We start from the raw sequence: 15,141 nt of genomic DNA, 5'->3' as shown, positions 1-15,141 counted from the left end.
CAGGTGGCACAAAGTGACAGGAACATGATGGACAGAGATGGAAGGGCCTGGAATATGAAGTATAGGACCATTTGGGACATGGACGCACATGAAACTAGGAGGTTGTTAAATTTATCGTGGTGTCCAAAGTCCACCACTAACCACTTTTAACAACACGGTTTAAGTTTAGCCTCGTTTTCTGTTCCAGCTTCCACTCCCTCTGATGATCTGGGCTCCGTTGACCCGCTCGGTCTCACCAAGATGGCCGGACCGGTGGACAAGGACCGTCGCAGCAAGAAGAAGTACGCTCGTCTCTTTTCTTCTCAACATGGGCTGTGTCTCAAATCACTTACTGTAGGGGACGTTTGCAGGGCAGTGATGTTTGACCTGCCAAATGTCGACATTTTTTATACCGAGAAGAGTCCAGTGTAGAGAGCGTGTGCCAGATCTAAAAACAGGAAGCTGTAACTAACTAATGTTAGCTAGATATTCAAAGCTAACTGGCTTTGCAATACGTCAGCCATAACATAAACGGCTAGCTTGTTAAAAGCGTCATAAAATGAGGCATTAAGTTGAGCAAATTAATGTCATTTATACCACAGTGCTGCCAAATTCTTGATTCTGATTGGCCACGAGGTGTTTAATTAATTTTCTCATTTTCTGTCAGTAGTCAAAGCGCATTATATTGTTATATTACCGTGCTCGTTCTAATAAGTTATCCCTTCTGTAGTAGCAGCTCGTTCACATGGACTCGTATTCACAGGAAATAACTTGTTTCACGGATGTTACGCAACGTAACTAGAAATGGATCAAAAAGTATTCGCTGTGGTACTGTATAAGAGGAATAAAACATTTCTATATAGAAAAGCATCATATTTGAGACCCGTTCACTTGCTTCCTCCTCGTTTAATTTCTCTCTTCTTTCTGTAGCGTATCTCTTTCTTCTTGTGGTGGTTTTGATGCAAAAATCATGCTCATGTCTCATTTTATTAAAGCGAGAACCTCAAGGTCACTCTTTCTTCCTTCCTTTAAGGCACGAGCTGTTGGAGGAGGCGTGTCGTCAGGGGCTTCCCTTCGCCTCGTGGGACGGCCCCACCGTGGTGTCCTGGCTGGAGGTTTGGACTGGTTTTATTTACATATAAATATTTACATACTTATTATTACTTGTATGCCATGTTTATATCGCAGCACCTGCAAGGGCTACACAACACCAGGGGGCGATATGTAGACGTTATCAATGTAAAAAGCTCAGTATATCTAACCTTTTAACTACGCAAAAAGACACACACACACACACACACACACACACACACACACACGCAGGTACTTTTTCTCACCATGTTGTTTCTATGCATCATAACGTCCTATCTATTTCTCTCTTTTCCTAACCATATTTCTTCATCTCTCTCTCTCTCTCTCTCTCTCTCTCTCTCTCTCTCAGTTGTGGGTGGGCATGCCGGCATGGTACGTGGCAGCGTGTCGTGCTAACGTGAAGAGCGGAGCGATCATGGCTAATCTGTCCGACACAGAGATCCAACGTGAGATCGGCATCAGTAACCCGCTGCACCGCCTCAAACTGCGCCTCGCCATCCAGGAGATGGTGTCACTCACCAGCCCATCTGCCCCAGCCAGCACCCGCTCTGTACGAACGCAAACACACACACACACACACACACACATACGTTGCACATTTACCTAACACAAAGGGAACTTGCATACCTCTTAGTCTGTGTGTCGAATCAAAACTGAATCAGAGTGAAATTGATTCTTTTGATTCATTTCGTTTGGTTTGGTATGATTTGATTTCACACTGCACATACTTAAATAAACCAGAAAGATAAAATCATATTCCGAGGTGTCTGTAGGGATGAAAATGTTCACTTCCTGTGGACAAATTGATTCAGAGAACACGCAAGCGGTCCAGACTGACTAAACGCTGCATAAATGAAAGCATCCTAACGTTCACTTTCACTCACCAAGCAGGTTTTAACAGCATTATAACGGTATTCATTTGAAACACACACACACACACACACACACACACACACACACACACACACACACACACACACAATATCCTTGTTTGGCTTTACAGTGTTCAGTAAAAGAACTCAAAAGCCGGTTCTGAATTTTCTCACTGAGTAACAATGTCCTGTGTGTATCTGTGTTTTTAGTCGACCAGTAATGTGTGGATGACGCACGCTGAAATGGAGTCTCTCACTGCAGCCACCAAACCGGTGAGTAACTTTCATTTCTCTTAATTCCTTAACAACAGACGCTACACTACACATACATGCAGCCTTATTACCCATCTGACATTAGCTACTATCCATTTCAGCTAAGATATTCCGACTAGAACTAATATAATGACAGACTTCACCGATGTTTTTTGTTCGGGATCGTCCATCAGTCATCCAACCCCATCACATCAACCCAGAATAAAACACACCACGCTTTCAGATCATGCTCATGAATCATCAGTGATCCCGAATCTCAGAGCCTGGGCTCTCCCAGAAGTCACAAGCTACCTAGCATTAACCAAAACACCACATTTTGCTTAACAGTTTACTACTTAATTAAAAACACTGTTTTGTCCTCAAAAGTATCTAAAGACATTTGCTCAAAACTGCTTTGCTTGTTATATTATGTTGGCTAGCTAGAGTTAGCAGTAAAGATTATGAAAATGTATGACTACAACTTTTACAGTCTTCTCAGGAATTTCGAGTCAGATTATTTTAGCTAGCTAGCTATTTTGCCCTCGAAAGTACCTAAAGATGTTTTCTCAAACCTGCCAGGTTTGTTTCTGTTGGCTAGTTAGAGCTAGCAGCGAAGATTATGAATATGTACGATAACGACTTTTAAAATCTTCTCAGAAACCCTGTGGAGTTAGCTTATGTTAGCTGGTTAGAGCTAGCAGTGAAGATTATGAATATGCATGATTAGAATCCATTAGAGATTTCTACAACCCCTGGAAAGAAAATGATGTAATCGCCACACGTAGAGGACGTTCACCCGGCTTTTTAAAAAATGATTTTTATTTTTTAAAAACTTTGTAGCAAATAAACAAATCACAGATATGACACAAGACAATTTTTTTGTTGAATATCTGAACGTGGCTTCGTGTAAAATACCTCAAACAAATGTAATTAAATTGTTTTAATTAATGGCTTTTTTTTTGTTTGTTTGTTTTAGATCAAGTAGAGGAAAAAAGAGGTAAAAAAGTTCGGTGAACATCCTCTATGTGTGGTGATTCCATCATTTTTGCCAGGGGTTGTAGTTGTTCCTGATTGGTTTTAATGTGTTTCTGGTGGTCTCTAATGGTTCCTGATGGCTTAGCTAATTATATTCTGATGGTAATTATATCTACTTGTGAAAGAAGGTCTCATTTTGTTTGGGTAATATTTAATAGTAAGCATAAAATCCCTAACGGAAACCATCAGTCTTTAGTCTTGGTAAAGTATATTACTTAATGGAAACCATTAGAGGTTCCTAGTGATAACTAAAAGATTTAATGCGTTTCTGGTGGACTCTAATGGTGGTTTAACTGGAATGTCTGCTTGTAATGGTTGCTTAATGGACATTTTCAAGAATCTGATTGAAACCTTTACGCTCAGTCTCGTTAAGGTTACATTACGTAATGGAAAACATTGTTGATTTCTAGTGGTCTTTAATGGATTTCTACTGGTCTCTACTGGTAGTTTAATAAAATGTGGTCTTCCTAACGGAAACGGCACTATTAGATTGAGGTGGAATTTTAACAGTGACCGGAAAATCAGCAGTGGAATATGATGGAAACCATTAAGACGAGTCTGTTAATGTACATCCTGGAAATCGGAGCTTTTCCTAATGGATTGGTTTTGTTCAGCAGGGACAGTGATGTATAATAAATACTTTTAAGTGTCTGAGACACAGCTAATGGATTTATTTCATGAACATTTCTGTGTGTTTGCTCTTTTTAAAAATATATAAGTCAGTGTTTGGTCTCTGATAAAAATAAAACGTGTAGCGGGGTAAAGCAGCGCTGAGAGATGGAGACCACCCTGAGTAGAGACATTAAGGGGAAATTGTTGGATACGTTTGTTGATCTCTGTCTCCCTTTCTCTCTCTCTCACTCTCTCTGTCTTTCTTTCTCTCTCTCTCTCTCTCTCTCTCTCTCTCTCTCTCTCTCTATCTCACTGTCCCTCTTTGTGTGTCCTCACTAGGCTTTAGTGTTAAGCATCTTCTGCTTTTCCCTCAGAATTCTGTCGTAGTGTACACACTGCTTCCACCTAATGACCCGGTCACTAACAAACTGTTCCTCCCTTTGTTCCCTCTCTTCCTGTCCTCCCTCGACATCCCTCCTTCTTCTTCCCTTTCATCGGCGTGTCTTTCCCGCTGCTCCTGCTGCTTTCCCTCCTCTCCTCTCCTCTCCTCTCCCCGTGTCTCTCTTTAACTCCTCGACCTGTGCAGGAGCTGAAGGAGTTCAGCTGGGATCAGGTATGTCAGCAGCACGGCACGTTCACGCAAACTTCACCCGATACATGCTGTTTATGGGGCTTTTTGTCGATTGGAGATGGATAGAAACGAGCTTGTTTTGACCTGTTTAAGAAAATAAAATTAGTCCAGCCTTAGTGTGTGGTCCTGAAAGACCCCTCTTAGGACCATCACGTAGCTTGTGCTCATTTCTCCTGGTTAAAGAGGCAAACCATTGCATAAGCTAGAAAAAAAACCCAACGAAGCATCTGAAAGCTTCGTCTTCACCTTCCAACTGGTTTTATAAATCAAATAATTGTTTCTCCACCCAATAACGAGTTGATCGGCACGTACTAAATTTGAATAATGTTTAATAACATCTGCTCTTTCTAAACACGCACCAATTTGATTGATTTTTAGTAGAGATACCGAGAATGAGATTTTATTTTGGCTTTCGACAGTTTGCGAACCTCTGTAATAGTTGCTGTATTTAAAGTTATTCAACGTGTTACCATAATTTCCACTGAAACAGGAAGTCAGTGTGGGACGTTTTGAGTGCCGCCTCCCCATTTTTAAATATCCAATAGCGTTAAGCTTACCTCACAGCCTGGGCTGAGCCTTACTCAACAGTTAGTACTTTCTTCCAAGTGAACGAATTCACGCCTTTTCCTTCTTAACTGACTGATAGTTTGAAAAGCTGAATAAAACAGAATAAAACGTGCGTGCTCAGACAGCCAAAGACACGTTTATGACACGTGCTTACTGATACGGTTTCTCTCGCTCAACAACGGCGAGTTCGGCAAAGATGATTTAAAATTTTTTTAGAATGTTTGGAGGCGGGACACTTCAGATTCTAGAGAGCATTTGATTGGACTATAAAATCTGACGAGACACTGAAGTGCAGAATGATGTCATCAAGCTTCTAAATGCAGATTTTGTCCTTGGTTTGGAGCGCGCTAGCTTATAGATAACCTCAAGGCTGTCATTCATATTCATACGAAATTCATACGTGAAAATTTCGATTTCACGGGGACTTTAAAGGAATTATTTCCATGTTTAATGATATGTAGCGTTGATTAAATTCAACACCAGCCTGGTTATATACTGTATCAGGTTATATATGTACAGGTGAGAGATTACATGACAGAATATAGTGCATGCAGAAATAATTTTTTAAAGATTCTTTGGATCAAGACTTTTCAATATCGATTTTAGTACCAAATTTGACTAATTTAATACTTGGGAAAATATGAAAGCTTCTTTAAAGTGTAATGCATGATGATACGTGCCCCCCTGTGTGTGAGTTAACGTTAATTAATCAGTTATATTCTCGTTGAGATAACAAATTCGGAAATTACTTATTGATGCATTGAATGTGGCTGTGCTACTCTAGCATTTACGGTAATTTTCCACCTTGATCGTTTAAACCTGCACCAAACTTGGCACCAGTATTTTTTTTTTTTATGTTATAGCTATGCTAACATAAATTAGCATTATCATAGATTACTGACAAAACATGAATATATAACACATTTATGGATTTTTGTTTGTTTGTACACAGACAAAAAAAAATTGCGTGTCTTTTATAATCCTGAGAAAATGTTTGCCAGATAATCAGTCTATGTGGAAAACTCTTTAATGAAAAAGTGTGTGTTTGTGTGTGTGTGTGTATTTGTTAGATTCTGGCCTACGGTGATATGAATCATGAGTGGGTGGGGAACGATTGGCTGCCCAGTCTGGGTCTGCCGCAGTACAGGAGCTACTTCATGGAGTCTCTGGTGGACGCCCGCATGCTGGACCACCTCACCAAGAAAGAGCTGCGTGGGCAACTCAAAATGGTGGACAGCTTTCACAGGTACCGTTAACACCTTTAACCCTGTGCAGAGTATGAAGGCTTAAACGCTTTACAGACACGTCAGATGTCTCATTTTAAAATTCATGTTTTCATGACGCAGGAGTTTCTCAATATCACGAAAGTTGTATTAGCGTTTGATGCTAAATGAGCGTAATTTTAGGCATACTGAGCCTTTTCTTGCATGTTTTCCAACACATCTGAGGTAAATGTTGATGTTCCTGATTGTTTTATCATATTTTCACTAGTGCTAACTTCATCGTTAGCCACAGTCATTATCACGTTTACGAGAAGATTTCACCGGAACGATCTACTATTTATTTTATTATTATTATTATTTTAAGTGTTTACCACTTCAGAAGTCATTTCAAGTTTACCACTTCAGAAGAATGTTGTGGCATAGCACTGATGATTCCAGTATGGCAGAACCAATTGAAGTTTGATTAGCGGTTGATGCTAACTATATTTCCAGTGCAATTTTATGACATACTGAGTGTTTTCTTGAAAATTTACCAACACATCTGAGGTAAACGTTGATATTCCTAATGGTTTTATCTGGTTTTCACTTGTGCTAGCTTAATTGTTAGCCTCCGTTATTAGCTTGCATATACACGGTGGCATCTAAATATTAAATTCAGCCAGCCTAAATCCACAGACTTCAACGCCCATGTTGTGGAACATGATTTTTTGCCTTTTCACTATACAAGTCATCTTAAAGCAGCTTTATAGACATGGCTGTCTTATGCTACATTAAAATACGATAACGTGTAACCATGTTTACGAGAAGATTTCATGTAAAAAAAAAAAAAAAAAAAAAAAAACACTCTTGTGGTATTTATACTACTTTAGAAGTTTTTTTTTGTTGTGATGTAGTGGTGAAATTTCTCAGTATAGCAAAAACATTGAAAGTTAGATTAGCCGTTGATGATAAATGTATTTACAGCCTAATTGTAGTAATACTGGGCATTTTCCTGATAATTTACCAACATATCTGAGGTAAATGTTGATATTCCGCATGTTTTTATCTGGTTTTCACTTTCACTACGCCTTTAGCTCGGCTGTAAATACCATTTGTGCTATCTTAATTGTTAGCAGTAGGATTTAGCTAGCACGTGCGTTGTGTCCATGCTCATTTTCACAGGAAGGAATATAGCTAAAGGCGATAAAGGCAACAGACTGGCCATAACGAGCAGCTGCTTTGCAACTCAATGCTTTGCAGCTTTCTTAGCCTTTGATTCGTTTTGTTGACCCTTGTGACCTTTTGACCTCAGGGTGAGCCTGCACTACGGCATCATGTGCCTGAAGCGTCTGAACTACGACCGGAAGGAGTTGGAGAGGAAGAGAGACGAGAGCCAACACCAGAATAAAGGTCTCGTATGTCCTTAGACCAGATTTTCATCCCGCCGAATACGAAAATACGAAAACGGCTTTCACCAAAACCACAATCTTTTATTTACTGTGCTTTCAAGTCCTCCTGGAAAGTTCGTATTTACAAGTCGGGAAGTCGTAATTACGACGTCAAGTGCATTCAAATCACTTTGGTCGGAGCAAGATGGCGGTGTGCCTTCTTTTAATTAACTACAAAAAATATATAGAACAAAGAATGTGCATCAGGCGTATTTTGCATTTAAAAAAAAAAATGTTTTGAATCAATTTATGAAGCCACTGCAAACTTTATCCTTACATATTATATAGTAATCAAACCATTTCCTTCCTAAAGGTGCTTAAACGTTAAACAGTTTGTTTGCATTTCAATAACTTGCTGCATAAACACATAATTACAGAAATCAGCTTCTGAGGCGAGTAAACATTCAATTTTAACAAATTTAACGTCGACTACGGACGTCACATCAATCGATTCCACTATGTTTTCTTACTGACACGCCTCCAACTACGGGCTCAAAGAAAATCCAGAGTTTCCCCACTCATAATCCCAACTTTGCAGTGTCGTTCAACTCGTAAATACGATCTTTCTGACACGACTTGAATGCACCATTAATTCTATCCATCAATTTATCCACCAAGGGCCAGATTCAAGAACTGGCGATTTTGAGTCCTAATGCGAAGATAGTATTTATGCAGGGGAAGTCATTTATATTCAAACTTCATCTACGCACACACTCAAGTCAATTATCTGACAAGCAGCCGAGAGATTTGTGGGGTTTTGATAGCGTCTAAACCCCCTTTAAACCTGACAAAAAATAAATAAAATCAGTTATTTTTCCCCCTCTTTATTTTCAAATGTTAAAAGATGCTGCGTAAAAGCAAGAGACAAAATGAAGAATAAAACTAATACAATACACGAATGAGATACGAATATACGAATGAGAAGATGATGAGCATTGAAAGAAATCTAATAGGAATGTAGTAAATCTAGTATTTGGGAAATTTTCTTTATTTGTTCAATTCATAAATTAGTGAATTAAGTGAATACATAAATACATAACATTGAATTCTGTTAAAAATAACACTGCACCAGATTCCCACACGCTCATACGATTCAAAAGTTCAGGGGTCCAATAGTTTGCATAACACGCACAATTTAGTACTGATTTTTCACACGAGTCTGATGATTATTTGTCAGTAAGTTATGCAACTGGATCCAGGAACTTCTCCTGCCGTCTGATTGAGTCGGGAAATGTACAGTGGTATCCGTTACACCCAAACTTAAAGATGTTTTCTCATATGTACTATTGTGTAAAAAGTCTGATACAGAGACGTTAGCCGCCGGGTCTCTGCATCGCTCAGGAAACTCTACAAAAGAGCCACTTGAGAGCCACTTGAGAGCGTGTGGAGAGCGGAAGGGAGGTTACCCAGCATGCATTTAGTCTTAATAACAAATAACACACTATTAGCTATTAGGGCTTCAGGTCAGTCGCTGCTCAAAAGCTATTAACATCGTGGAGGTAGTGTAAAGTACGATCCAAAACCTCATCGTGATACAGGAACTCGGCTAAAAAAAAGATCAAACAAGATAGACAGCATGGAAGTGGTCCAGATCAGCAGGAAAGAAATCAGGAACTTGAGTGCAAAGAAACAAACAAACTAAGGCTAATTTAGGGGCGAGGTTACAGGCACGGCATTGCAACGTGTTCGTCTGTAGCTGTACAACATCTGTGTGTCATAGAGTCCTTATGTAGCTGCACAACATCTGTGCGGCATAGTGTTCTTATGTAGCCGTACAACATATGTGCGTCATACAGTCCTTTTGTAGCTGTACAACATCTGTGCGTCATAGAGTTCTTATGTAGCCGTACAACATGTGTGCGTCATAGAGTTCTTATGCAGCCGTACAACATCTGTGCGTCATAGAGTCCTTATGTAGCTGTACAACATCTGTGCATCATAGTGTTCTTATGTAGCTGTACAACATCTGTGCATCATAGAGTTATTATGTAGCTGTAACATCTGTGCATCATAGAGTTCTTATGTAGCCATACAACATCTGTGCGTCATAGTCATTATGTAGCTATACAACATCTGTGCGTCATAGAGTCATGATGTAGCTGTACAACATCTGTGCATCATAGTATTCTTATGTAGCTGTACATCTGTGCGTCATAGTGTTCTTATGTAGCTGTACAACATCTGTGCGTCATAGAGTCCTTATGTAGCTGTACAACATCTGTGCGTCATAGTGTTCTTATGTAGCTGTACAACATCCGTGCGTCATAGTGTTCTTATGTAGCTGTACAACATCCGTGCATTATACGACATCTGTGCGTCATAGAGTTCTTATGTAGCCATACAACATCTGTGTGTCATAGAGTTCTTATGTAGCTGTACAACATCTGTGCATCATAGAATCCTTATGTAGGTGTACAACATCTGCAGTGCGTCATAGAGTTCTTATGTAGCTGTACAACATCTGTGCATCATAGAGTTCTTATGTAGCCATACAACATCTGTGCGTCATAGAGTCATTATGTAGCTGCACAACATCTGTGCGGCATAGTGTTCTTATGTAGCTGTACAACATATGTGTGTCATACAGTCCTTATGTAGCCGTACAACATCTGTGATCTGTGCGTCATAGAGTCCTTATGTAGCTGTAAAACATCCGTGCATCATAGAGTTCTTATGTAGCTGTACAACATCTGCTGTACGTTGTTTAATGTAGTATTATGATACACGTTGTGCATCGCAAGTGTTGTCTACCTTTACGTTATCTGCCGTTCCTCATAAGTTGTTCTTACGTAGCTTCATTTTAATGTACTCCGTAAAGCGTTCTTATGCAGCGTTACACTATCTAGGCTGCATAAGAATACTTGTGGTGATTTACAGCAGAGATAAGGATGAGTCAGGAAATCCTCGAATTAAGCTAAAAAAGTTTTTTTTGATGCCCAGATGTGATGGTTTGGTCGAACGAGCGCGTGATGTGCTGGGTGCAGTCCATCGGTCTGAAGGAATTCGCAGATAACCTGGCTGAGAGCGGAGTGCATGGAGCTCTTCTCGCCCTGGACGACACCTTCGACTACACTGACCTGGCCCTGCTCCTTCAGATACCCAACCAGAACACACAGGTGAGAGAGAGAGAGTGCTATGTCTCGTTTCCTTCCTGTCTCCGCCCCTTGTCCTGTCATCGGCGTGTTGTCCTATTGTGTTCACCTATTCTGTGTTTCGTCCTTGATTAGTTTGTCTACGTATAACCTGTCTGTCGTATAATACATATAATTCTGTGAGCAGTGTGAATGTTTTGATTGGTCAGTCAAAAGAAATAAAATGCATATACTGGTGTGCACAAGTTTGCGTATCCTTGGGACAACATTAAGAAGAAATTTCAGCTCTGGTCTCACTTTGGGAGTGTGGGAAGTAATCAAAAACGTTTTGGAAAAAGTATCGGTATTCAATTGTCCAAGTTATATAGACTCAAAATGCTATGGTTCCCAACCTGCTGTTTTTATTTGCCACAGTAGCTCAGCCTCTCTATTGCACCTCACATTGTGGTTTTTTTTTTCTTTTCATGATGCAGTAAATGATATTATTATTATTATTATTTATTTGAATTTTTTTTTTTATTGAGCAAATGTTTATTGATGAAGGATTACCAGAAGCAGACCCAGATATTTGGACCTTGTTGTATTTTTCTCCACTTTCTCAGGCACGCCAACTCCTGGAGAAGGAGTACAACTCCCTGATCACCATGGGAACCGAGAGGAGGCCGGATGAGGTGAGCATCTCGTCACACGTTACATAAAAGACAAACGTCGCGTATGATGATGATGATGATGATGATGTAGATAACATGAGTTATATTATTCAATATATTATGCTTTATGTACAACTGGGAGTAAAATCCTGAGCAATGGAACAACAAATATCTTTCATTGTCTCTAAGCAAATTCTCTGATAGTGGTTAATAATATGTAAATGATAGCACGGCTTGCTTACAGTTACAGCGTGAGATTGTGTGCAGTATTGCCCGTGTAGTTAAAGGTAAAGAATAAGAAATCTGAGCTGTCAGAAAACTCTGATTTCTGAAGAGCACAAAAATGGGTCGTTCACATGGAAACAAGAAGTTCCTGTAGGTTCTGCAGTTGGTCTGTGCACGCTTTCGTTACGTTTGAAACGTGCTGCCTGAACGAACGACCCGATTCCACGTTCGTTTAGAGATGAAGTCTAACACATAGCTCAGAGACCCACGTGAAGCGCTGACGGATTTGCGGTTCTCTCTCAGGACGGCACGAAGACGTTCACTCGCTCCCCGTCCTGGAGGAAGATGTTTCGCGAGAAGGACCTGAGAGGAGTGACGTCAGACTCTTCGGAGACGCTGCCTGCTAACTTCCGCGCCTCGGCCATCTCCACTCCATCCGTGACCCTGCGGAAGGTTCAGAGCGAAGGTACGACGCTCAGCAGTTATACATTCGCATCACCGGAGCCAAACGAGACGAACCAGACTCGAAAAGTACAACAATCGGGACGTCTTTGTTAGACGTGATGCCGTTTTAAGCCGGGGTTAGACCGTGTGAGTTTGGAACAGCTTAGACATTAGTATGTGGACAGTTTTCGATGTCACGATTTTGGATTCATACTTGATTCCTTAAGATCCTTACTTAAGAGCAGTTGAATCCTGGATTCTGATTGGTCAGAAGCTGTCGATTAATTTTCTAGAACAGCAGCTCGGACAGTAGTTAAACAGCAGGTTTCCATTAATGGGTTAAAAACCCTGTGTATAATCGCTGATATGTAAGGAGAAGTTTATTTAACATGACCTACAGGACCCAGATAGTGAACTAGCTCAAGACTGTAAATCAGATGTGGTCCTTAAGGGTCGTTTCTTAAAGAAGAATGATGATACCCAGGGGTGTTTCTCGTGTACAAACCCACTTAAAGGTATGTTTATGACATACCGATCTCGTATGTCCTCTCAGTTAAGTCATAGCACGCGATTCGAGACGCATCCTTTAATTGCGAAACACGTATAAACATGGCGTTTACCTATTTCTCTCTCTGCAGTGTCTCCGAGGGGCGAGTCAGCATCAGTGAGAACGTACTCTTGCTGAAGGCCTCAAAAGGTGTGAAGTTAAACCAACCAACCACACACACACACACACACACACACACTCACACATACAGGGGAGAGATTTGATTTGAACTCTGTGTTTACAAGCGTAACAGGAATGCTTTGATTGTAAGCTTGGCTTTTGTTTATGAGTCTTTAATAACGTAATGACTCAGGCTACAGTTTCCACATGTCTAAAGGGCCTTTCGTCCCGGAGCCGCTCTCATTGTGCTCTCTCCACTGTTGTTGTGATAAATTGTGCTCAAAACTTTAGTGGCTTGTAAGAATTCTTGGTTTCTGGGGAATCGCTGTCGACGCGGCGATGAATCGAATCCAGGTCACGCGAGCGCTGACGTTGCCATTCTGTGTCTTTTTACAGGGGGCGCTGTGAGCACACGACTGGAAACTGTACGGCGAGAGGGGAAAAAAAAAAGCAATGATTATATACATTTCGAAAACATGGAGAGAGAGAGAGAGAGAGAAACCCCACTGGTCTGAACCATTCTGCAATAACAGAAGACGGAGCCGTGGCAATCGGAAGAAGATTTTAAAAATTAAAAATAAAAGAAATAGAACTTAAGGATTAAAGACGTGACGAATGTATGACGTATGAGGACAATGAGGACACTCAGACTGGCGTGGGACTGGAGGACTCTTTTTATCTTTCGCTCTGTCGTTCTCTCGTCCCTTTTTTTCTCTGTGCCATGATGTCTCCGAGTCGTCGGTTTAATCGAAACTGCCGCTTTCTCCCCCTGCTCCATTCATTTGGACCAACCCTGTGCACTCGTGCGCATTTCGCCGGATTGTACCACCTCAGAAAAAAAGGGGCCGTCTTTATTATATTTGTTTTCTTCCTCGCCCAGGGTTTCTTTATCGTTTTCCACCCAGACAGGATGGAAGTTAGCGCAGACAGAAGGCATCGTTACAGCAGAGCGAGTGCGAGTCAGAGGTTATCCATGACGGACAGCGGTATCTCCGCTCCCGTCGTGCGAGGAACCTCGTGCCGAAAAGCGTTACGGGACTTCCCTCAAGGCGAAGCTTTTATCTGCACTTTTTCAACAGAGAGCCGGTGTGTAAAAGAGCCGCATGGATGTCGATTCGTAACTCGATTATGTATGTTTTAAGCGAAAAATCGAGACTTTAAGGCACGACAGAAGAGCAAATAGATGGGAAGAAAGAGGAAAAAAGAGAGGGAAAGATATAAAGAGAAGAAGGGGATGTTTTAGAGAGGTAAGAACATCCACAGCGTCCTCTTAGACGCGATCACGCAAGCCATAACAGAGGACGAAGAGCAAAGCGCTGAGGAAAAAAAAGAGAGTGAGAGAGAGAGAGAGAGCAAAACTATATGAGAACCGAAAGCGAATCGTTTCTTCTGTGTTGCGATGCATGTCGAACATCGAACAACGACTCAAACCTTTGGGGAATAAGACAACGTGACAATGTGAATTCAAAAACGCAAAATAAGTGTATATTAATATACGACGACATCGAGAGCCTGGGGAACAATTTGTAAAATGTGTGTATTTTCATTTTTATTTTTTTGATTTTGTATGAACTATATTTATTTTCTTTAACGTATGTATCGAACAACTGTATGTACATGTTCATTTATTACCTAATTCTGACCGTAAGTTTGATTTTATCTAGTTCAAAGCATAAATATCTAAAAAAGGGGAAAAAAAAAATTATGAAAAAAAAATGGTCATATGAAAGTATGCTACTTGTAATGTGTAAAAAAAATTTTGAGGACAAACTTGTGTTATGATTTCAAACGAGACGTCGCCGACGCCGAGGATGACGGCGACTCGGATCGAACACGCCACCTGTGAAATAAAAAGTCATAAAGCCACTGACGATATATATAACGGAGGATGTGAAAATAAAAATAAAGCGGTCCTGAACGGTACCTCAGGTCATCTCGGTGTGTTTGTGATCCGCTCAGAGGGACTCTAGAGCATGTATCGGGTTTCGTGTGTCGTGTGTGCGTACGTAAGTATGTGTTCCGCTGTGTAAATGACCGTTGTTGATTCGCTGCAACCCTAAGACTGAGGACATGTATGTATGTTTACAAAAAACAAAACAAAAAACAAAGGTATTTGTACATGTGCAAATATATTCATTAAGAATTCATGCTGCGTCTTTGCATGCTTGTGTGTGTGTGTGTGTGAGAGAGAGTGTGTGAAAGAGAGAGAGAGAGAGAGGGAGAGAGAGAGTACACTATTGCTATGCAACTGGGACATATAGACACAGCATAAAGTAGCTACTGTCTTAATATGATGCAGCTTAGATGATTTAAACACACATTGTAAAGCTTGAATGGCGCTGAAAAGAAGACAGAAGTATCCGGAACGTCAAC

General features: G+C 40.6%; 1 protein-coding gene across 4 annotated transcripts in view; it reads left to right on the top strand.

Moving 5' to 3' along the window:
- ppfia3 (PTPRF interacting protein alpha 3) overlaps positions 1-14,950 on the top strand; it is a 52,937-nt gene extending 37,987 nt beyond the window's left edge. For 2 of the 4 annotated variants that reach the window (XM_017483501.3, XM_017483492.3), the window contains exons 21-32: positions 188-281; positions 1,013-1,094; positions 1,421-1,621; positions 2,154-2,216; positions 4,429-4,455; positions 6,111-6,286; positions 7,555-7,652; positions 10,631-10,806; positions 11,385-11,453; positions 11,961-12,123; positions 12,740-12,798; positions 13,165-14,950. In XM_017483501.3, the coding sequence (XP_017338990.1) occupies positions 188-281; positions 1,013-1,094; positions 1,421-1,621; positions 2,154-2,216; positions 4,429-4,455; positions 6,111-6,286; positions 7,555-7,652; positions 10,631-10,806; positions 11,385-11,453; positions 11,961-12,123; positions 12,740-12,786 (1,196 nt within the window). In that variant the 3' untranslated portion in view covers positions 12,787-12,798; positions 13,165-14,950. Of the gene's footprint in view, positions 1-187; positions 282-1,012; positions 1,095-1,420; positions 1,622-2,153; positions 2,217-4,181; positions 4,353-4,428; positions 4,456-6,110; positions 6,287-7,554; positions 7,653-10,630; positions 10,807-11,384; positions 11,454-11,960; positions 12,124-12,739; positions 12,799-13,164 lie in introns of those variants that run through there. The other 2 variants (XM_047161722.2, XM_047161724.2) reach the window with 2 other exon arrangements.
- The last annotated feature ends 191 nt before the right edge of the window (positions 14,951-15,141 follow it).

This window comes from Ictalurus punctatus, chromosome 2 (genome assembly GCF_001660625.3).
Source record: "Ictalurus punctatus breed USDA103 chromosome 2, Coco_2.0, whole genome shotgun sequence".
NCBI classification, from domain to species: Eukaryota; Metazoa; Chordata; class Actinopteri; order Siluriformes; family Ictaluridae; genus Ictalurus; species Ictalurus punctatus.
The sequence above is the reverse complement of the archived record's forward strand: the minus strand, read 5'-3'. Positions and strand labels throughout refer to the sequence as shown.